The sequence below is a fragment of the Oncorhynchus kisutch genome, linkage group LG26 (genome assembly GCF_002021735.2).
Source record: "Oncorhynchus kisutch isolate 150728-3 linkage group LG26, Okis_V2, whole genome shotgun sequence".
In the NCBI taxonomy this organism is placed as follows: Eukaryota; Metazoa; Chordata; class Actinopteri; order Salmoniformes; family Salmonidae; genus Oncorhynchus; species Oncorhynchus kisutch.
Window position 1 is genome coordinate 41,494,012 of NC_034199.2, and position 24,101 is coordinate 41,518,112.

General features: G+C 43.0%; 1 protein-coding gene across 4 annotated transcripts in view; it reads right to left on the reverse strand.

Annotated features, from left to right (window-relative positions):
• LOC109870921 (rho GTPase-activating protein 15) overlaps nucleotides 1–24,101 on the reverse strand; it is a 68,442-nt gene that overhangs the window by 14,123 nt on the left and 30,218 nt on the right. For 2 of the 4 annotated variants that reach the window (XM_020461626.2, XM_031805604.1), the window contains exons 6-11: nucleotides 22,873–22,971; nucleotides 22,168–22,336; nucleotides 18,378–18,509; nucleotides 15,184–15,282; nucleotides 12,171–12,248; nucleotides 10,027–10,161 (exon numbers count right to left, since the gene is read on the reverse strand). In XM_020461626.2, the coding sequence (XP_020317215.1) occupies nucleotides 10,027–10,161; nucleotides 12,171–12,248; nucleotides 15,184–15,282; nucleotides 18,378–18,509; nucleotides 22,168–22,336; nucleotides 22,873–22,971 (712 nt within the window). Of the gene's footprint in view, nucleotides 1–10,026; nucleotides 10,162–12,170; nucleotides 12,249–15,183; nucleotides 15,283–18,377; nucleotides 18,513–22,167; nucleotides 22,337–22,872; nucleotides 22,972–24,101 lie in introns of all 4 variants that reach the window. The other 2 variants (XM_020461625.2, XM_020461627.2) reach the window with 1 other exon arrangement.

Genomic DNA, 24,101 nt, shown 5'->3' on the forward strand with positions numbered 1-24,101 from the left:
GTCACACAGGGTCATGTGGCATGGTACTGATTGAGCACGGAAGCTAGTTGAATACAGGGCAGCATTTAGTGCAAAAAAACGGTGTGTAACTTTAAATGAATTGGAAACGGTGCAGTTCTGAAGGACATTTGAAAAATGGGGAGAGGTTGGGTTATGGGTTGGGGAACTCTGTCAGCATGGACGCTGCCTTTTACATACGCCACTCATTGCTTCAAGCAACACCCATCAAACAGAGCAAATGTACCTCAAAGTCTGTTAAAAAAGCATTGAAAAACGTTTTGTAGGAATGTGTCATTCAGTACAAACTGTCACGCTACATAGCAAACGTTTGATCGGACTGAACGCACCCCAGGCAATACTGCTCTTCATACAAACGTTCAAAACCTTTAGATAGTTTTCAGCCCCGTATAGATTAAGTTTTGATGATTTAATTGATGGAGCTGACTCATTGTGGTACCACACAACACTAAATGTGGTACCATTTCATGGAAGACCCAGTTTTCTTTTGTTGACGGATCCAATATTGTTATAGATTTGGCACAGACAGGAAATTAAAGTCTCTCAATGATGGGAAACATCTCAAGGGAAACAGCGTACCCCACAGAAGACTAAACAAACAGTCATGTCAACTTTAGTCCCCGGTTGCAGTGTTAGACAGATTTTGGGCACCTAGAGGGGATTAAGTCATTTATGACTAGTTATGAAAAGAGAACATTACAACTCCTCATCCAGGTATGCATTCAACACAAACACACACTGGTGGTCCAATGTAATTCAATACCGGATGTGGCGTAGCCCATGGAACTGTCACTTGATCCAGAACAAAGAATGGAAAGTGATTGAGGTGTATGGATTGGAACAAGAAGGTAAGTGCCCCCAACATGTTTTCTTTTCTATCTCTAAGTAGAGGTAATAACCTTTTTTAATTGATTATTTCATAGTTACTTTCATATTGTATCACTAAAACGATTACTTCCAACTTCCAGCACATTTTATAGACAATTACTGCGAGAGAAAAGAAGAAACCTGTACACTGCTCTTGCTAGTATCGCTGCTCTATATTAGGCTTTACGTATCGGCCTCAAGGGCTTAAAAAGCTCTGACGGACTTTACAGAGTCCGATCTGTAAAGGTTAATAAAGAACAATACTAGGAATACTAGCAAGAGCAGTTTGCAGGTTTCTTCTTTTCGTCATGTTATTCAATTGTTACCATACACCTGCAATAAGGAAAGCTCAGGTCTGCGTGTGCCTTTTGAACTTTGAATAGACAATTACTGCAGAATAGCCTTAAGTGTTTCAATCAGTGACACAGTGACTAGATACAAATTCACCATCTAAACCACTGTGTATTTAATCCCATTAACAGGGAAACATCATTTGTTTCAGGAAATCTAGTTTCAAAACAGTCGCATCTCCAGCCAGGCGTAGCATGGATCACCAGAACCCTGTCAGGGCAAATATCAGAAAGCAAATCATCCTGGAAGTTGTGATTGAGATTGTAAATGGATCGCAATTGTTTGCTTTTGGTTAATGAATAACAATAAGTCTTAGAAGATCATTGAATGACCCCATTTCATAAAAAGGTAATATATTGAATTATTTTGATCAAGGTCAAATTGAATTATGAAGAAATTTTATTCTCCAACTGAAATATTACCATATAAAGAGGTCTCAGCACAATAGAACAGAAGTGTAAATTTCGAGATAGTTTTTAATAATTTGTAAAAAAAACAAAAACATTGCATATTCATGGTAGTGCTTTGCACCACATTTCCCATTACAGAAAATACAAACATAATTAATCCTCATTATGAACACAAGATCACACGTCAAGAATCAATCTGTGATTATGATGAGTTCTCTGTATATGTCTCTCTCAATAAGTCAGATAACAGAAAGAAACCATAGACTGTCATACTAGTCTGAATAACTCCTTCGTAAAGGGCTTGTAAGGCTCTGGGCTCTCTGCTTGCCTTTCTGGGATGTGCATTTTGCATTTGAGGTAGAATAAATAATTACAGGATGTCCTAAATCTTTCTGTTAGTTTTGTTCTAGCGTAATGGTAATTATTAGCTGAACTAGGCCAGGTCAAAAGTTTGTGCAATTATTCATGTACAAATGCTGTGTCTCTTTGAAGCTTGAGAAGTGGGGCGTCACCCAAGATGACCTGGAACTAGCCCTGGGCGTTACCATTTTCCAATAAAGATCCTGATGAAATAGGCATCTGATGAGCTGACCCAATTGTAGCCTGGACCGTTTGCAGAATATAGGATATCACCATGATAACCATTTACAAACAAGTAACAAACATTAAAAAGAGGAATATGATTCTCTTAAGTTTGCCATATACTGTATATCCAGTTTTGTTGCCCTAATCGACAGTATTATCATAAATACAAAACCCTCATTGGTAAAGGTATTGCTTAAGTGGGTGGATCAAATCCTACTGAGAGAATAAATTCTCTTGATTTTCTGCGCAGAGCTGTTTTCCGCTGTGTTGTTTGTGTTTTTGTGTCACTATAGTGACTAAATCAGAGCTGTGTATTAAACTGTGCTAGCTACTTAGTGATGAGAAAGTCCCTGGCTTGATGGAGATGTGAGGCGAGGAGCAGCTTACAGACTTCTCTCCACTCCTCTCCTCCTCTGGGTTGCCCAGTTACTAACTCACATGACTCCATTTCCATGGTTACTGATGGCACAGACAAGGACCCAACAACTTGGGAAAATATGCATTTTCTTCTAATTAGACATTTTTGAATTAACAGAAGAAGATTTTAAAGGTTGCTGGTGATCAATTTCTGGGAGCAAAGAATGGAATAAAATCTGTTCATGTTAAAAGAGGTCAAATCTGTTTCAACAGATAAAACACAGACAGGCATACTGAGAGTTTCAACAGATACAACACAGACAGGCATACTGAGAGTTTCAACAGATACAACACAGACAAGCATACTGAGAGTTTCAACAGATACAACACAGACAAGCATACTGAGAGTTTCAACAGATACAACACAGACAGGCATACTGAGAGTTTCAACAGATACAACACAGACAAGCATACTGAGAGTTTCAACAGATACAACACAGACAGGCATACTGAGAGTTTCAACAGATACAACACAGACAAGCATACTGAGAGTTTCAACAGATACAACACAGACAAGCATACTGAGAGTTTCAACAGATACAACACAGACAGGCATACTGAGAGTTTCAACAGATACAACACAGACAGGCATACTGAGAGATTCAACAGATACAACACAGACAGGCATACTGAGAGTTTCAACAGATACAACACAGACAAGCATACTGAGAGTTTCAACAGATACAACACAAACAGGCATACTGAGAGTTTCAACAGATACAACACAGACAGGCATACTGAGAGTTTCAACAGATACAACACAGACAGGCATACTGAGAGTTTCAACAGATACAACACAGACAGGCATACTGAGAGTTTCAACAGACACAACACAGACAGGCATACTGAGAGTTTCAACAGATACAACACAGACAGGCATACTGAGAGTTTCAACAGATACAACACAGACAGGCATACTGAGAGTTTCAACAGATACAACACAGACAGGCATACTGAGAGTTTCAACAGATACAACACAGACAAGCATACCGAGAGTTTGCACACAGCCATGACCATGTAACATGTTAGTTTACACATTCACTGGCAACACTAACAAACGTCACCACCATCCTCTACAATCCAACCCCATGGTTTCAGTGTTCAAACATAAACTATAGACATAGTGCTCTAACAAGATCTCACTCAGTTCAACAAGATCTAACTCAATTCATAGTGTTTGCATTGATTTGCTTGCGGGAAAAAAAGGAGTGTTTGTCTGCGAGACAGGTGGCTGGAGATTCCAGATTCCCCTCTCTGATACTGAGGCCCACATGAATAATAGAACGTGGTAAGTCGGTGCCAGGATCAGGGCCTGCAAACACAGCTGCTCCCCTCAGCCTTCCAAGAATGAACAGCACACTGGGAAGGGAAACAGGGAGATAGGGCCTGCATGGGCCCCACCTGAGGACCTCAGACTGAGCAACTAATCAAACCTACAGGCTGAGAGGGAGAGGAGAGAGAGGGAGAGGAGGGAAGATAGAGAGGAGGGAAGGGAGAGAGAAGAGAGAGGGAGAGGAGGGAAGGGAGGGGGAGAGGAGAGAAGGGAGAGGGAGAGAGGAGAGAGGGAGAGGAGAGAAGGGAGAGGGAGAGAAGGGAGAGGAGAGAAGGGAGTGAAGAGAGAAGAAGAGGAGGGAAGGGACAGAGGAGAGAAGAGAGAGGGAGCGGAGGGATAAGAGGGAGAGGAAGGAAGAGATAGGGAGGGGAGAGAGGGAAGACAGTGGGAGAGGAGGGACTGGAGAGGGAGAGAGGAGGGAAGAGAGAGGGAGAGGAGGGAAGGGAGAGGGAGAGAAGAGAGATGGAGAGGAGAGAAGGGAGATTGAGAGAAGGGAGAGGAGAGAAGGGAGAGGGAGAGAAGGGAGAGGAGAGAGAAGAAGAGGAGGGAAGGGACAGAGGAGAGAAGAGAGAGGGAGAGGAGGGACGGGAGAGGAGAGAAGAGAAGAGAGAAGAGAGAGGGAGCGGACGGAAAAGAGGGAGAGGAGGGAAGAGATAGGGAGGGGAGAGAGGGAAAAGAGTGGGAGAGGAGGGATGGGAGAGGAAGAGAGGAGAGAAGAGAGAGGGAGAGGAGGGAAGGGAGAGGAGAGGAGGGAAGAGAGAGGGAGAGAAGAGACAGGGAGAGGAGAGAAGAGAAGAGAAGAGAAGAGAAGAGAAGAGAAGAGAGAAGAGAGAGGGAGAGGGAAGAGAGAGGGAGAGAAGATAGAGGGAAGGGAGAGGATGGAAGGGAGAGGATGGAAGAGAGAGGGAGAGGAAAGAGAGAGGGAGAGGGAAGAGAGAGGGAGGGAGGGAAAAGAGAGGGAAGATAGTGGGAAGAGGGAGGGAGAGGAGGGAAGGGAGAGAAGAGATAAGGAGAGGAGGGAAGGGAGAGAAGGGGGCATCTGTTTATACATAAATAGAGTGAAAACTAATGAAACAGGAGACCAGGAAGAGAAAGGAAAGAAGATGCAGGACAGGAAGATGTGATGATAAGTGTTTGTATTTAGGATATTTAGGAGATAACAATATCATATCGCTCTCCGTTATCTGTGGCTGAGACATTGATATGAAAGGACTGGACTACATACAATAATACTCCCGACATCATGTTGTAGTACACAAGCTCTTAGCCCATGACTCAGGTAACAATACAATACTGCCTGTTTCTTCCTGGAACGGTGGTTTCAATTAGAGACCTAGTGATGTGTACTCAAGGCTGCCTAATCAGCCCACCATCCATCCACACATCCATCCATCCACACAGGCCACGGGCCCATAGAATCTCTAATGTGACCCCATTACAGGGCCAGCCAGCACAGGCGATAGGACTAATGATGACAAACCAATTTCATCACCAGAAGACAATCTCACCGTGTCTCCCAATCCCAGTGTCTCCTAATCCCAGTGTCTCCAAATCCCAGTGTCTCCCAATCCCAGTGTCTCCCAATCCCAGTGTCTCCTAATCCCAGTGTCTCCCAATCCCAGTGTCTCCCAATCCCAGTGTCTCCCAATCCCAGTGTCTCCTAATCCCAGTGTCTCCTAATCCCAGTGTCTCCTAATCCCAGTGTCTCCTAATCCCATTGTCCTAAATGGGGGATGACGGCGTCAAATAGCTCTGTTTAGTAATAATGGGTTTGCTGCAGATGAGGCCTTGCTCTAATGTTCTGGATAGTTCTACCAGCTCATTATCTTGGACTACGACTAAATGACAAGGGTCAGGTGATTACCATGTGCTGATGCCAAGTTATTTCCCAGTATCTTTGCAATGTAAATGAATGGCATACCTCAATGAATGGCATACGCCTCCATATAGTTGCTAATACATCTATTTAGTTGCCCTCTCACATTAAAACTACATTAATTTAGTGGTGAATCTGTAGTGACCCTGGTCGTTTCATCTCTACGGTGTAGCAGGTTATCCTAATTACACCTCCTGCTATGAAGGGCTTTTTACACTGCTAATTAGTTGTCTAAACGCTGTCTGAGCCTCATCAGCCGTGCTCATGCTCATCTGATTAACTGGATAGAACCACCTTGAGCGTCAGAGGGAATTCTGGTCTACATTCTGGAGCATGTAAATATTTATTACCAAATTATACCACCACCTTGGGATTGTTTTCGCAATCTGTTTTCGGGGGCTTCTAGGGTTGCTAAGTGAATATTTGGCCATGGGATGGGCATTGATAACAGCAGGCACTTTAGTTAAAATGACACATACATAACAAATAGGCATTAAATAGGGGAATAATAAAAATCACATATTAAATAAAGCACATTATTCAATATCATCTCCTTATGTTTCGTCCATGGAGCTCAGGCGAGTACTTCAACCCTGAGGTGGCATTACTTGTTTACACAAGGTTAACAGTGGCATCGGTTGGACGGCAGATAGGGTGGAGGCCTGATCATTGGCATGATAGTGGTTCATTCAGAGAGAGAGACTAGACAGACAGATAGAAAAACACATGTTGCCTTTATGAGACAACTTGGTGTACTGTAAATGGAGTGAATTATAAAGTGTACATCCTGTTCAGCAATGTTCCCTCAAAGTGTTTTCATCACTGAGAAAAGGTCTGCTGGGTGCAAACTTGAGCGATGTGAACATTTACATTTGGGGCGGCAGGGTAGCCTAGTGGTTAGAGTGTTGGACTAGTAACTGGAAAGTTGCAAGTTCAAACCCCCGAGCTGACAAGGTACAAATCTGTTGTTCTGCCCCTGAACAGGCAGTTAACCCACTGTTCCTAGGCTGTCATTGAAAATAAGAATTTGTTCTTAACTGACTTGCCTAGTAAAATAAAATAAAAAACATTTACTGTGAACACTGAGGCTGAGCGATGTGAACATTTACTGTGAACACTGAGGCTGAGCGATGTGAACATTTACATTTACTGTGAACACTGAGGCTGAGCGATGTGAACATTTACATTTACTGTGAACACTGAGGCTGAGTGATGTGAACATTTACTGTGAACACTGAGGCTGAGCGATGTGAACATTTACTGTGAACACTGAGGCTGAGTGATGTGAACATTTACATTTACTGTGAACACTGAGGCTGAGCGATGTGAACATTTACATTTACTGTGAACACTGAGGCTGAGCGATGTGAACATTTACTGTGAACACTGAGGCTGAGCGATGTGAACATTTACTGTGAACACTGAGGCTGAGCGATGTGAACATTTACTGTGAACACTGAGGCTGAGCGATGTGAACATTTACTGTGAACACTGAGGCTGAGCGATGTGAACATTTACTGTGAACACTGAGGCTGAGTGATGTGAACATTTACATTTACTGTGAACACTGAGGCTGAGCGATGTGAACATTTACATTTACTGTGAACATTGAGGCCGTACAATAGCAGCCAATGTGTGGTGTTCAATGTTGGCCTACATGATATTGAAAATGAAAATGAAAATGATATTAACCTGAAAATGTTGTTGTGCTGTTTGATGCAAGAAACCACTTAACTAAATAAAATGCATCATTATTCCCATACCATTATTACAGAGAGTCAGACACATTATGCTACTCTCTGCCTATTGGCTACTTAGCTTATTCAAGCCTATCAAAATACAACACCCCTTTAAGACAAAAAAAACAAGCTCTTTACCTGACTGGCTTTAAGACAGAAAAACAAGCTCTTTACCTGACTGGCTTTTGAAAGATGTATAGAAATCTACATGTTTTGTGCTCTTGTAGGAAACAATCACTCCCCCATTTCTGACTACAAATGATCTATAACTGGACTAATAACACACTAACTAGTAAAGGAAATGAACAACATGTGCACATGTGGCTACATGCAGCTCTCACTTTGATCTGAAAACAAGCACATCTTGGTTAGGTTGCATCAGTCTGTGTAGAGTAGGACTGAGTCCTGTGTGTCAATGCAATTGAATCCTACTCCGATGCGTTCTGCTTTCAACAAAATCTCTTGCATAGTTGGTTTTGCATACTAAGTCTTGGATAGTTTGTTTTGTTTCGGTGCGTTGCATTGAAAGTAGCTAATATTTGCGTTGATTCGATCACAATTCCCACAGTAAAGGGAAACGTTGATCAAGTTATCTAAGGGGGAAAACTCTAGAAAGTTGAGTGAAGTTCAATCTCGTGCTTCTCTATTTCTTTTCCTCGGCGTTCCCGGGAGAGCTGCGCACTTAGAGGGAACAGAGCTACGCACTTAGAGGGAACAGAGCTGCGCACTTAGAGGGAACAGAGCTACGCACTTAGAGGGAACAGAGCTGCGCACTTAGAGGGAACAGAGCTGCGCACTTAGAGGGAACAGAGCTGCGCACTTAGAGGGAACAGAGCTATTCAGTGTCATCTTGATGTTCTTAGATTATGTAACCTAACGTTTGAACTCTGATGTTGTTTTGCTCTGAGCCGATACGTGGACATAGTGGAAGAGTCTCTATCCATGGCCCCCCCTCTCTCTCCACTCCCCCCCCTCTCTGAATGCCTCCCCCTCTCTCTCTTTCGCTCTCTCTCTCCCCTCTTTCTTTCTTTCTCTCTCTCTCTCTCTCTCTCTCTCTCTCTCTCTCTCGCTCTCTCTCTCTCTCTCTCTCTCTCTCCTCTCTCTCTCTCTCTCTCTCTCGCTCTCTCTCTCTCTCTCTCTCTCTCTCTCTCTCGCTCTCTCTCTCCTCTTTCTTTCTTTCACTCTCTCTCTCACTCCCCCCTTTCCCCTCTCTCTCTCTCTCTAGGGTGAAGGCCTGATTATTGGCATGATGGGGGATAATTGAGTAGTGGGTTGGTGTGGTGTGGCATGTGTAGAGGGTTGTGTCCGTGTATGTGTGGAGAGATGTGAGTGGGTGTGCGTTTGTGTTTGTGTGTGGTGGTGCGAGTGAAAGTACGACGACACATGACTTAGTGGCAGATCTGATCTTGTGATAGCTTCTGCCTGGACTGCCAGCCCTGGCTGGTTTGGCCTTTAGCCTGCGGAATTCCCCCACTTAGGACCAGGGGATTTCAGGGATGAGAGAGAGAGAGAGAGAGAGAGAGAGAGAGAGAGAGAGAGAGAGAGAGAGAGAGAGAGAGAGAGAGGAGAGAGAGAGTGGGCGAGCGAGAGAGGTAGAGAGAGAGAGAAAGAAAGTGGGGAGAGAAAGAGACAGAGAGAAAGAGAGAGGGAGAGAAAGAGAGACAGAGAGACAGAGAGAAAGAGGGAGAGCGAGAGAGAGAGAGAAAGAGAGAGAGAGAGAGAAAGAGAGAGAGAAAGAGAGAGAGAGAGAAGAGAAGAGAAAGAGAAAGAGGAAAGAGAAAGAGAAAGAGAAAGAGAAAGAGAAAGAGAAAGAGAAAGAGAGAGAGAGAGAGAGAGAGAAAGACAGAGAGAGAAAGAGAGAGAGAGACCCACATCACCTCACTGTTCAACAGCAACCGATTTCCATGTGGAAATATGGCTATTGATTTCACCTCTGTTGTTTTCCAGATAAGCGGAGGAGTTTCAACGTAGCATACCACAGCTCACTCCTCTCTCTCAATGCAATGTTCAATTTAAGTGCTTTATTGGCATGGGAAACATATGTTAACATTGTGAATCTCTCGCTCTCTCTGAATGAAATGTAGTTTAGTGCTTAACTGAGCGGCCTTGAGGACAACGTTTCTAGAGGCAAATAAAAGCATATGAAGTATAGTATAAACAGGATTAATATTAACACACCAAAGGACTGCGTGTTACTATGTAAAACCCAGGCTAGCCTACATATGTCACTGGTTACACAGTTCTGACACAAACAACCATTCATCTAGATCTAGAGATTTTCAATGCAGTCCATATTTTCACTCTTCTTGACCTTAAAATGAAGGTGACTGAGACCTGACTGCCTTGCAAATATGCTTTAAAAAGGAGCTGACACTAAAATGTATGTGCTGATGACAAACAACAGCAGCCCCAGCTGGCCTGTATACTCACTGATGGCCTCCACAAACAGCTCAAAGAATGGGAAGGGAAACAGCGGCTCTGGCAGCTCCCGAAAAAACATCTTGAGCGCCCCAGTGACAACGTGGATGTCCTCCCATTGGCTGTCGTCCAGGTTAAATTCCACCTCTGGGACATCACCAGGAAGAGATGGGGAGAGAGAGAGGGGGAGAGAGAGGGCGCGTGGAGAGAGAGAGAGAGAGACAGAGAGAGAGAGACAGAAAGAGAGAAGGGGTGTGGAGAGAGAGAGAGACAGAGAGAGAGGATGGAAGAGAAGGGGGATATGGAGAGAGAGAGAGAGTGAGAGAGCGAGAGAGAAAATGTGCAAGAGAGAAAGGAAACAGGAGAGGGGAGAGAGAAGGAACAACACAGCTTTAATTGGGATAATTGGAGAGGGCTAATTACTGTGCTAATGTTTACCTGCTAACAGCGGCGCTCACTAACAGGCTCCCAGCTACCCAGAGATCTGATGAAGCAGAATGTGTCTCTGTTTTAGACTGACAGATACCTTCTGCTGAAATTAGTTCTTTCTGAAAACCCTGGGTAGTGACAAAGACATCAGGTGGATACCTGATTCAGAGGCACCCGGCTCAATATGTCACAGGAGGGCAGCAGTAGGCCTATGATCCAAAGCCAAGATGAGAGGGCCTGAAGCTCTGAAGACAGTGGAATGGTCACATTATGGCGTATGTTGAAACCGGAAATAAGCCATAGTTTATTTCAGGCAACCTTGTCACATGATCAGAATATAGAGCCGTGGGATCTTTTAATAGAGATAATAATCTTAGAAATATTTCATTCATGTTTTGAAATGTACCTGATCAAGATGCTCCTAATCTTTCCTTCATTCCTTCATTCTTTTGGACTGTTGGACTGTTGGACTGTTGGACTGTTGGACAGTCAGACTCATAGAAAATGACAAAGCAAGTGGGTATGTCTCTCTTTCCCTTGACAATTCACTAGCAGAAAGTCCAGACTTTCAATTAGCCAGCCTCTCCAGTGTGTCCACTTGACACATCTGAGTGGATTGTTAATCAGCCCATGGTTGCCTTGTACAAAGACCCACTAGAAAAAGTGAACCTGCTGCGTTCTATATGGTCCTGAAGTACATAGTAGCCTACTACATAGTTGATGCTTTCAACCCACCTCTCACTTGAGCTTGTACTGTACTGGCTCTGTACAACTATGGGGTTTGGGAGCACATTCAGGAGACATGGAATGAGTGGGACAGAATGTAGGCACATGGTGTCACTGTGTTAGAATGCTCAGAATGTGCAGAATGTTGGTGATGTCACTCTTCCCACAATGTCCCCGCGTCACAAAGCACTTCTTTAATCTGTAGGACTGCAGGGCACAATAAAACATAATGGTGTGTCTAAAGAAGAAAGCTTTCTTCACGACATAAAAATACATTCCAGAATGATACATTAGTTTAAAGGTCAACCGGTCTATTCTTCCTTCTCAGAGCTCTGGACAACAACAGACAAACGTTCTCTTGTTGGTTTGATGGAGGAATCCCCCATCAGCCCCTCACAAGGAGACCTTGGATAATTCAGATGAAGTAGGTAGACGTGTTTCACTGGAGGCACAGATCTGACTTGAAGTCTCATGAGGGATGCTTCGTTATCCTTCCGTTTACTCTGAAAGATCCCATTCTTAAGGTATTTGGGAATCTTTTTTTGCATTTGCAAAAGACAGTCTTGTGATCACTTACTCAGTCAACAAGAATATGTCTCTACAGTTATTCATCGTTTAGCTGTAAAGTAGAATTACTCAGTAATTACTCAGAATTATCCATGATTTCAGCAGAACACAGTCATGGTTGTATACATTTTTATCACAAAGAACACCTCAATCCAATCCTGTGTGTTCATTGTATGATATCCAACAGAAACTGAACTGTATGAATCCATAATAGGGACAACTATATTAGTTTACTGGGAATGTGGCCGTAATACAAACAATTTAACATACAAACAATCACAAGTGAATCAAACAACAGAACATACCTTGGTCAACAAAGAATCAAGTGAATCAAACAACAGAACATACCTTGGTCAACCAAGAATCAAGTGAATCAAACAACAGAACATGCCTTGGTCAACCAAGAATCAAGTGAATTAAACAACAGAACATACCTTGGTCAACCAAGAATCGTAACTTCTGGATGGTGGCAAGATTACCACTCACTCTGTAGATGCCATCAGCCTCTAAACCTGGTGGATACAAGATAGACACAAGCCTGTGACATACTACACACTTTGACAAGACCAAGTTTTAATTTGGACCTAGATTAACAAAATTGACCAATTTAGAAAGAAATTCTGGGTTTTTCGATAGATCATTTTAACATTCACTGCAGTGGAATGGATAGTTTACATCATGCCTAGATTAGAGGCTTTGACTTGGACGCAATACGACTCTGTAATACAAAATCGCCAGCACATTTTGAGTCACACTGCCGCTGCCCAGAGGTAGCCGGGGCGACATGTTCCTCTGGTCTTTTCTGTCAGTTGCTCTAATGAATGTCCGTCCACATTGCTGAGCATTTGACAGTGGAAGGCGATATACTGTACCGCTGTCACTGGTGGGGTAACTAGAGGATATGGTTGATTTGAAAAAGTAAAGCAGACGTACAAGGTTTCATTCTTTGCAAGGCATTCTTGTATAATGTCATGGCTATTTTCTGCAGTTCAAATGTTAAAATGTCCAGATTAATTTGACCCCAACGTGTTGGGCCCTTTGTTTACATACAAGGCAGTCAGAAGCTGTTTGCTTGTACTTTTCCTGCTGTATCCAGAGCCTGGCCAAATGTTGCTTGCTTGTGTGTGTGGCCCTTGCCACTCTGCAGCCATAGGTGAGACCAAAAACTGCTGCTCCCACAAAACTGGAATAGTCCCAGTAAGCAAAATGACATTTAAAATACATATTTTCCAGACATTGAAGTTAGGTTCATTGTAGGTTCTGAATGAAGGGTGAAAAGGTATTTTCCGAATGTTTAAAATACGTATTTTCCAGGACATTAAAGTTAGGTTCATTGTAGGTTCTGAATGAAGGGTGAAAAGGTATTTTCCGAATATTTAAAATACATATTTTCCAGGACATTGGAAAGCCATCTTTTCCCGGAACTTGAAAAATATTTATTATCCGGACAAAGAAATCAGGATCAATTTTGGTTCTCAATGAAATTTGAAAATAATTATTTTCCTGATGTTGAAAATACGTATTTTACAGACGTTGAACATTTGTATTTTCCGGATGTTGAAATCAGGCACATTTTTGGTTCTGAATGAAAGTTAAAATATGTCATTTATAGATGTCTATCTTTGGGACAAATCAAGGCTGGTCCGGGCAAAATGTGAACCAAACATAGATGTCTATGATTGGTACAGAGTTGGTCCGGACCGGTCTGTGGATGTGGAAATCAAGGCCGTTCCAGAACTGCACCAAAAACAAGACACCCAAAAGGTGTCACCGTTGGTCCGTTCTTACTGAGGTCTAGCCTACAGTATTGTCTGAAATTGAATTTTGTGAATGCCAATCTATCTGGTAAGCCTACCGTTTGTAAAACACCAAAAAAACAAGATGTCCAAAAGACGTCAGCTCTGCTTACTGGGGTGTAACCTACCAAGTCAGCCCGCAATGGAATTGAATGAATGCCCATCCATGTGTTAGGCCCACCATTTGTAAAACAGGCCATTGCATTGGCTTTATTAGTCCTGATTCCAGTGACTAATCAATTGGTCTATTTAAGCTCTGAATATCAGCTAGCCAACATTATCAGGAGTTATCCTGAGCCTATTTGCAATGTGTTCACACAGCTGGAAATGCATTATCAGGAGTTATCCTGAGCCTATTTGCAATGTGTTCACACAGCTGGAAATGCATTATCAGGAGTTATCCTGAGCCTATTTGCAATGTGTTCACACAGCTGGAAATGCATTATCAGGAGTTATCCTGAGCCTATTTGCAATGTGTTCACACAGCTGGAAATGCATTATCAGGAGTTATCCTGAGCCTATTTGCAATGTGTTCACACAGCTGGAAATGCATTATCAGGAGTTATCCTGAGCCTATTTGCAATGTGTTCGCACAGCTGGAAATGCATTATCAGGAGTTATCCTGAGCCTATTTGCAATGTGTTCACACAGCTGGAAATGCATTATCAGGAGTTATCCTGAGCCTATTTGCAATGTGTTCACACAGCTGGAAATGCAGAAGCAATTAATTTTTTCGCTATGATCAGCTTGTAAAAATATGTGGATATAAAATTGAAATCACTGATCATGACAATGGGGTGAAACTCATGGACAAGTTGTGAATGTCCCTTCCATATTTACCTATCCTGCTTTTAGGATATGTTGTTTGTTAACATGACAGAAAATGTTTTATTCGATTGAGAACCATTTAGGCCAGGCTACTTGATCGGAGAAACCTGCATGATGTTGTCATACAATTTATCTCCAGTCTGTAGGCTACAGAAAAGGCCACACACTCTTTCTACTATGTCCTATGTCTGCTACATGATTGATGTTAAATGATTTTGTTGGAAAGATGCGTCTCTCCAACAGCACCCTGTAGAGCCAGCTGGGAATGGACAAGCATAATATTTTGCGCCCCTACCTTTGACAAAGTGCCCGTTGCTTATTAAAGGGTGGCGGCAGCGTAGCCTAGTGGTTAGAGTGTTGGACTAGTAACCGGAAGGTTGCAAGTTCAAACCCCCGAGCTGACAAGGTACAAAATCTGTCGTTCTGCCCCTGAACAGGCAGTTAACCCACTGTTCCTAGGCCGTCATTGAAAATAAGAATTTGTTCTTAACTGACTTGCCTAGTTAAATAAAGGTTAAAAAAAATAAAAAAATAAATCAGCACTCACCTAAAAATATAATTATGCCACTGGTTGAGAGGAATTGTCATTGTTTTGGGGCAGAATTAAGTGAAGCTTGATATGTTGTTGTTGGAGGTGCGTCTTGGTCAGTGTAGCTCAGAAAACGCCGCCCTCGTCAATCTTCCACCATAGGTAGTCGCCTAATCCTGCCTAATGAGCGGGCCGTCCGTGTGTGTGTCTGTGTATGTGTGTGTGTAAGTAGGTAAATTATTTCCCATACACAAAGTACTTACTTTCAACATATTTTTTCAGAAAAGTATATACCTCTTTTTTCAACGGCCTCCACACACTGCCTGACGAAATTTGGCACAGTGGTCCCTTCCCGCTCACAAAGTGCCAACAAGGGACACCCAAACACTCGATCTGTGAAGAAAAAACACATGGTTTATTCAGGAAAAAAACACCATTCCCCAGAACTACTGAATTAACGCTACAGTGTAAAAAGTATTGAAATGAGCGATAACATCAAAGAGAACAGCCTCTGCATTTAATTGGGCTGAACAGTGTTTTTTCAGATCTTAAATATACAGAGGAGGAACATGGTAGAACGGTAGAGGATCTGATTAATAGGCCATTTCCTTTCACACCTGAAACATCTCATTACTACTGTCCCTTGATCATTGTCATTAGGTTGAGGGACAGCTTATTAATTCATAGCATTTCTCTTGACTCTTACTGCCCTTGTTCTCCTCTGATGGCTGTTTCCAGAACAGTGTTGATAAGTACATAGGTTCTACGGCTACACTGGTAAAGGATAACCAATCTAATGGTTAACCACACACAGCATTTCATTGCTAAGTAAAACATTTTCCCATGAACACTGAGTCACCCAGGCAGCTTTGCTCCAATCAGACGGAGAGGGGGACCACATATTCTTTGCTCCAATCAGACGGAGAGGGGGACCACATATTCTTTGCTCCAATCAGAGGGAGAGGGGGACCACATATTCTTTGCTCCAGTCAGAGGGAGAGGGGGACCACATTATCTTTGCTCCAATCAGAGGGAGAGGGGGACCACATTATCTTTGCTCCAGTCAGAGGGAGAGGGGGACCACATATTCTTTGCTCCAGTCAGAGGGAGAGGGGGACCACATATTCTTTGCTCCAATCAGACGGAGAGGGGGACCACATATTCTTTGCTCCAATCAGAGGGAGAGGGGGACCACATATTCTTTGCTCCAGTCAGAGGGAGAGGGGGACCACATTATCTTTGCTCCAGTCAGAGGGAGAGGGGGACCACATTATCTTTGCTCCAGTCAGAGGGAGAGGGGGACCACATATTCTTTGCTCCAGTCAGAGGGAGAGGGGGACCACATTATCTTTGCTCCAATCAGACGGAGAGGGGGACCACATTATCTTTGCTCCAGTCAGAGGGAGAAGGGGACCACATTATCTTTGCTCCAGTCAGAGGGAGAGGGGGACCACATATTCTTTGCTCCAGTCAGAGGGAGAGGGGGACCACATTATCTTTGCTCCAGTCAGAGGGAGAGGGGGACCACATATTCTTTGCTCCAGTCAGAGGGAGAGGGGGACCACATTATCTTTGCTCCAGTCAGAGGGAGAGGGGGACCACATTATCTTTGCTCCAATCAGAGGGAGAGGGGGACCACATTATCTTTGCTCCAGTCAGAGGGAGAGGGGGACCACATATTCTTTGCTCCAGTCAGAGGGAGAGGGGGACCACATTATCTTTGCTCCAGTCAGAGGGAGAGGGGGACCACATTATCTTTGCTCCAGTCAGAGGGAGAGGGGGACCACATTATCTTTGCTCCAGTCAGAGGGAGAAGGGGACCATATATTCTTTGCTCCAATCAGAGGGAGAGGGGGACCACATTATCTTTGCTCCAATCAGAGGGAGAGGGGGACCACATATTCTTTGCTCCAATCAGACGGAGAGGGGGACCACATTATCTTTGCTCCAGTCAGAGGGAGAAGGGGACCATATATTCTTTGCTCCAATCAGACGGAGAGGGGGACCACATATTCTTTGCTCCAATCAGACGGAGAGGGGGACCACATATTCTTTGCTCCAATCAGACGGAGAGGGGGACCACATTATCTTTGCTCCAGTCAGAGGGAGAGGGGGACCACATATTCTTTGCTCCAATCAGAGGGAGAGGGGGACCACATTATCTTTGCTCCAATCAGAGGGAGAGGGGGACCACATATTCCATGTGTAACTCTGTGTTGTTGTTTTTGCCCGCACTGCTTTGCTTTATCTTGACCAGGTCGCAGTTGTAAATGAGAACTTGTTCTCAACTGGCCTACCTGGTTAAATAAAGGTGAAATAAATTAAATTAAATAAAAATTCCCATTGGTTCATTACTCTGCTTTTGTCCATTCAAATATACTGACCTGTCCCTACTGGCAAAATACTCAGGCGTTTGTGGTCACTAACTTTGGTCAGTTCATCTCCAGTAGACGCCATATAGGGTTAGCAAAGCATACCTCATTAAACATAGACTGGTATTCAAACTGACAGTGCACAGAGGTACACTCTTTCACTCATCAACTGGCTTATGTTACTGTACTCTGGAACAGTGCTGGGCAACATCAAAGATAACCCTCTGTTGTTTATACACTGGAGGGGAGGGTTCGATAAATACAGAAATGACTGCGAGCACCTTTGTATACAAAATCCACTTCCTGGCGCTCAGCGGATAAGCATGGGACATGATGAGGGGGAGGGGAAGGGGGCCAGAGAAATGGAGCAAAATTACCACTCCTAAAGGAATTCAAATAACCCTCGCGTTGCATGGATTTAATTTGCATTCTGAAGTACGATAGGTAAGAGGGGGAGGGAGGGAAGGGGGCCTGATTTGAGGAAACACTCTCTGAAGTGTCATTCTCTTCAGCCCTGACAAAAAGGACAGTCTGAGGGGCACCTGTCCCAAGTATTTAATTTATTCCGTCAATAATGTCCTCTCCCTTTGATCAAGGGTTTGTCCCATGGACACCACATTAAAGGGTCTCCTTGAATCTGGGGGAAATTCCAAATACTGTTACCTTCTTCTAAGGATTGCAAATGTGTTTAAATAATGCCTTAACAGTGTATTATCCTTCAACCGTGGGCTCAATAAATGAGTTCCCCCTGAGAGAAATGGATTATGTGGTTATGTGATTTATGTAGATTGGTGTGTTGTTGTTTTATTTTCAAATATAATCCATTCAGTATAATTGTATCAATCTCTGTTGTACGGGGAGAAGAGACCTTTTCAAATAAGTGTAATAACTCACTATCTTCACTAGTTATTCTATAGTTATAAATAATTATCAAGTTAAATTGTGACGTCACATCGGGGAATGCACAGCTACAGTTCAGTCTCCTCTTTCTGATTGAAGCGTAGTCCAAATTGAAAGAAGGTAGTCAAAATACATTTTGAAAGATTTATGTTCCTCACAACATGTGTTGTGTGGTGGAAAAGAATTAACGTATCCTGGCAGAATACACTCTTATACCTTTGATGATGCCTTTCTCCTGTAGAGTCTTCATAGAGGGCCGTCTTGTGATGAACTTTTTGAGTCTGTTCTTCACCCCATTCTTATCAGCACTGTCCGACATGCTGTAGGTGAGCTTGGAAGACTTGAACACTTCTCAGGAACACACAGAGAAAAAGACACACGGTTAAATGAAGTGTAAAGGAACGCTATGATGTTATGTTTGTCTATAGAAAGGCTCAGTAGGCTAATATAGGCTTTTATGGGCTCAGTAGGCTTTTAGGCTCTGTAGGCTTTTAAAAATCCACCTTTCCAGAAACAAGTCTCTCACCGTTGCCACTTGCTATAGATAACCTTCTGCCCCCAGCTGTGCCCTGGACACCATATGTGAATTGATTGCCCCCCATCTATCTTCAGCGCTTGTGTTATTAGGTGACCTTAACTGGGACATGCTTAACACCCCTGCCATCCTACAATCTAAGCTTGATGCCCTCAATCTCACACAAATGATCAATGAACCTACCAGGTACAACCACAAATCAGTAAACACAGGCACCCTCATAGATATCATCCTAACCAACCTGCCCTCCGAATGCACCTCTGCTGTCTTCAACCAGGATTTCAGCGATCACTGCCTCATTGCCTGCGTCCGTAATGGGTCTGCGGTCAAATGAACACCCCTCATCACTGTCAAATGCTCCCTAAAACACTTCAGTGAGGAGGCCTTTTAATCGACCTGGCCCAGGTATCCTGGAATGATATTGACCTCATTCCATCAGTAGAGGATGCCTGGTAATTCTTTAAAATTGCTTTCCTCACCATCTTAAATAAGCATGCCCCATTCAAAAAATGTATAACCAGGAACAGATATAGCCCATGGTTCACTCCAGACCTGACTGCCCTTGACCAGCACAAAAACATCCTGTGGTGTACTGCATTAGCATCAAATAGCCACCCTCGATATGCAACTTTTCAGGGAAGTTAGGAACCAATATTCACAGGCAGTTAGGAAAGAATAGGCTAGCTTTTTCAAGCAGAAATTTGCATCCTGTAGCACAAACTTCAAAACGTTCTAGGACACTGTAAAGTCCATGGAGAATAAGAGCACCTCCTTCCAGCTGCCCACTGCACTGAGGCTAGGAAACACTGTCACCACTGATAAATCCACAATCATTTAGAATTTCAATAAGCATTTTTCTACGGCTGGCCATGCTTTCCACCTGGCTACCCCTACCACAGTCAACAGCCCTGCGCCCCCCACAGCAACATGGCCAAGCCTTCCCCACTTCTCCGTCACCCAAATCCCGATAGCTGAAGTTCTGAAAGAGATGCAAAATCTGGACCCCTATAAACCAGCCAGGCTAGACAATCTGGACCCTCTCCTTCTAAAATTATCAGACAAAATTGTTGCAACCCCTGTTACTAGCCTGTTCAACCTCTCTTTCGTATCGTCTGAGATTCCCATAGATTGGAAAGCTGCCGCTGTCATCCCCCTCTTCAAAGGGGGAGACACTCTAGACCCAAACTGCTAAACACCTATATCTATCCTACCCTGCCTTTCTTAGGTCTTTGAAAGTCAAGTTAACAAACAGATCAATGACCATTTTGAATCTCACCGTACCTTCTCCGCTATGCAATCTGGTTTCCGAGCTGATAATGGGTGCACCTCAGCCACGCTCAAAGTCCTAAACGATATCATAACTGCCATCGATAAGAGACAATACTATGTAGCTCTATTCATTGACCTGGCCAAGGCTTTCGACTCTGTCGAACACCACATTCTTATCGGCAGACTCAACATCCTTGGTTTCTCAAATGACTGCCTCGCCTGGTTCACCAACTACTTCTCAGACAGAGTTCAGTGTGTCAAATCAGAGGGCCTGTTCTCCAGACCTCTGGCAGTCTCTATGGGGATGCCACAGGGTTCAATTCTCAGGCCGACTCTTTTCTCTGTGTACATCAATGATGTTGCTCTTGCTGCTGGTGATTCTGTGATTCACCTCTACACAGACGACACCATTCTGTATACTTCTGGCCCTTCTTTGGACACTGTGTTAAGTAACCCCCAGACGAGCTTCAATGCCATACAACTCTCCATCCATGGGACGCAAACTGCTCTGAAATACAAATAAAACTAAAAGCATGCTCTTCAACCGACCACTGCCCGCCCGTGCAGCATCACTACTCTGGACGGTTTTGACTTAGAATATGTGGACATCTACAAATACCTAGGTGTCTGGTTGGACTGTAAACTCTCCTTCCAGACTCACATTAGGCATCTCTAATACAAAATTGCATCTAGAATCGGCTTCCTACTTCGCAACAAAGCATCCTTCACTCATGCTGCCAAACATACCCTCGTAAAACTGACTATCCTACCGATCCTTGACTTCGGCGATGTCGTTCACAAAATAGCCTCCAACACTCTACTCAGCAAATTGGATGCAGTCTATCACAACGCCATCCATTTTGCCATATACTACCCACCACTGCGACCTGTATGCTCTCGTTGGCTGGCCCTCGCTTCATATTTGTTACCAAACCCACTGGCTCCAGGTCATCTATAAGTCTTTGCTATGTAAAGCCCTGCCTTATCTCAGCTCACTGGTCACCATAGCAGCACCCATTGCACACGCTCCAGCAGGTATATTTCACTGATCACCATAGCAGCACCCATTGCACACGCTCCAGCAGGTATATTTCACTGGTCACTCCCAAAGCCTCCTTTGGTCGTCTTCCCTTCCAGTTCTCTGTTGCCAATGACTGGAACGAATTGCAAAAATCACTGAAGCAGGAGACTCATATCTCCCTCACTAACTTTAAACACCAGCTGTCAGTGCAGCTCACAGATCACTGCACCTGTACATAGCTCATCTGTAAATAGCCCATCCAACTACCTCATCCCCATATTGTTATTTATAAAAATAAACAAATTGCACCCCAGTATCTCTACTTGCACATTCATCTTCTGCACATCTATCACTCCAGTGTTTAATTGCTAAATTGTAATAATTTCACCACGATGGCCTATTTATTGCCTTACCTCCCTTGTCTTACCTCATTTGCACACACTGTATATATATTTTTTCTAACTTTGTCTATGGACTAACTTTGTCTATGGACTAGCTTTGTCTATGGACTAGCTTTGTCTATGGACTAACTTTGTCTATGGACTAACTTTGTCTATGGACTAACTTTGTCTATGGACTAACTTTGTCTATGGACTAGCTTTGTCTATGGACTAACTTTGTCTATGGACTAACTTTGTCTATGGACTAACTTTGTCTATGGACTAACTTTGTCTATGGACTCGTTTGTCATCCAAGAAACACGTTTGAGATATGTATTATAGTACATTTTGGAGTACACAGAGATGCAAAGCAAAATATATTGTTGTCAAGTGATTATTTCATATTTGATGGTTACTGATAATGGGCCTCTTTACACCTATGTGGATATTCCATAATAAATCTGCATAGTCATTTACAACATTAACAATGTCTACACTGTATTTCTGATTAATTTGATGTTATTTTAATGGACAAAAAATGTGCTTTCAAAGTTTTCTTTAAAAAACAAGAACATTTCTAAGTGACCCCAAACTTTTGAACGGTAGTGTATATTATGCAAATGTGCGAGCAACCACTTCCTTAGAAAAAGTTATTCTGAGTCATTGAATGCCTGCAGTAGCACAGAGAAGAGACAACTTTTAATCAGCATACTTTTGTGAGTTCAAGCTTGTACCCCACATGAAGAACTGTTTTGAATAAGCAACTGTAGTAGAACTAGCTAGTCATTGGAGACAACTTACTGAGTGAGCGTCTGTGTTCAGGTTTGGGTTCCTTTGTGCAGAGGGACTCAGGTGCAGGTCTTGGCAGTGACAGTGTCTTGCTCGGCAACCCATGTCTAGGTAGGTACTCTGTGCTGTTTGCCCTTCGTATGCCAGGCTTATCAGAGGCCTTCCCAGCAGCTCCTTTAGACTAGAACAGAAAGGAGGTTAAAACATTTCAGTCCAAAGGTCACTGGCTTCACATCTCTTTATTATCACTCATTATTCATTATAAACTGGGTGGTTCGAGTCCTGAATGTTGATTGGCTGACAGCTCTATTACGTTGGTAACCAGTTTAATAATAGCAATGAGGCACCTCTGGGGTTTGTGGTATATGGCATCTTTGTGGTATATACCACGACTAAGGGCTGTATCCAGGCACTCCACGTTGTGTCGTACCTAAGGAACTGCCCTTAGCCATACCCTGTACCACACTCACTCGTGTATTATTGCTTAAGTATAGCATGTCAAATGTGATTATTTGCACTATGTGGAACATAAAATCATACGTTTGACCTGGAGTCAATGATTTAGGGAATTGTTTTACTTTCATTTTGGTTAGCATGGTATGACTAAACGACGTTCTGAATGCTTTATAGTCATCGTTTCAATGTCCGAAATCATAAAGACTTCAGAAATGTCATAACTTCAGTCTATAAGTCTATAAGAAACAGCAAACTGCTTACCAAATAGTCAGCTGTCCTTTTAATAGCGTCATGCCATTTAGAAATAGTGTGGTAATTGTCAGCCTGGAGAAGGAACTCACTGCCGGAGCTGGTTGTTATCTGGAACAAAGGTTCAAATTGACTTAAATAAAAAGGTACAACAAATAACAGGTCTTGTTCTAATGTATTCCCATGAAGTGGAGCATAACGCAAACCGAATGGCATACGTTCAAATTCGTAATACCCTAAACTAACAATAAGTATTTACATTTGAATTACATTTAGATGACACCCACTTATCTACGTGATTTGGTAAGAATGTGCTCACTCCAGCATCAGCAGCCCTTGATACTCATTCCTTTGGTCTGCTGAGAGTCTTATCAGTGACGTGCCTGTTAATGTATCTGTGTCTGTGTGACAACAAGCTCACGTTGTGCATGGTGTGTGTGTGTGTGTGTGTGTGTGTGTGTGTGTGTGTGTGTGTGTGTGTGTGTGTGTGTGTGTGTGTGTGTGTGTGTGTGCCACAAGAAGAGACAAATGCAGACTGTCTTCTCAGAGGGGAAAACATAATTAGCGTGATACTTGTCATCTTAATATCGGGTCTGTTCTGCATTTCTCCAACAGTGCAGTAACAGTATTTGGCGCCGTCAAACTGAATAACTGTAATGTTAGTAAAAGTATTTGAAAAACCATGACGACATCAAGTGGTTTTGAACTTAAAAAAAAATGTTTGCTCATCTTTTGCAACTGACATGGTCAAATGAGCAGATATGGTATCTCATACCATACAAAATGATGAAACTGTTATCTTTGCAGTTATCTTCCTAAATTAACCATTCATGTTCACAATGGAAATATCCTTTAGTGCATATGTTCTCTAAGCTTGTTGATGGCCAAATTTGACAACATGTTTTAAATGGGTCAAAGCGTTTGTCTACAATGGGAGTTTTTGATATTGTACTACAGTATATTCTTTAGTCTTTAGACACATGGGGGTTACTGTTTTTAAACACATTTCATAAATCAAGTCCTGTGAAAACATGTTCAAATTCTTTATATACGTTGTGTACGCACAAAATGTGCCCCAAGGCATGTGTGCACCAGTTGTCATGCACCAGTTGTCATACACCAGTTGTCATGCACAGTTGTCATGCACCAGTTGTCATGCACCAGTTGTCATGCACCAGTTGTCATACACCAGTTGTCATGCACCAGTTGTCATACACCAGTTGTCATGCACCAGTTGTCAT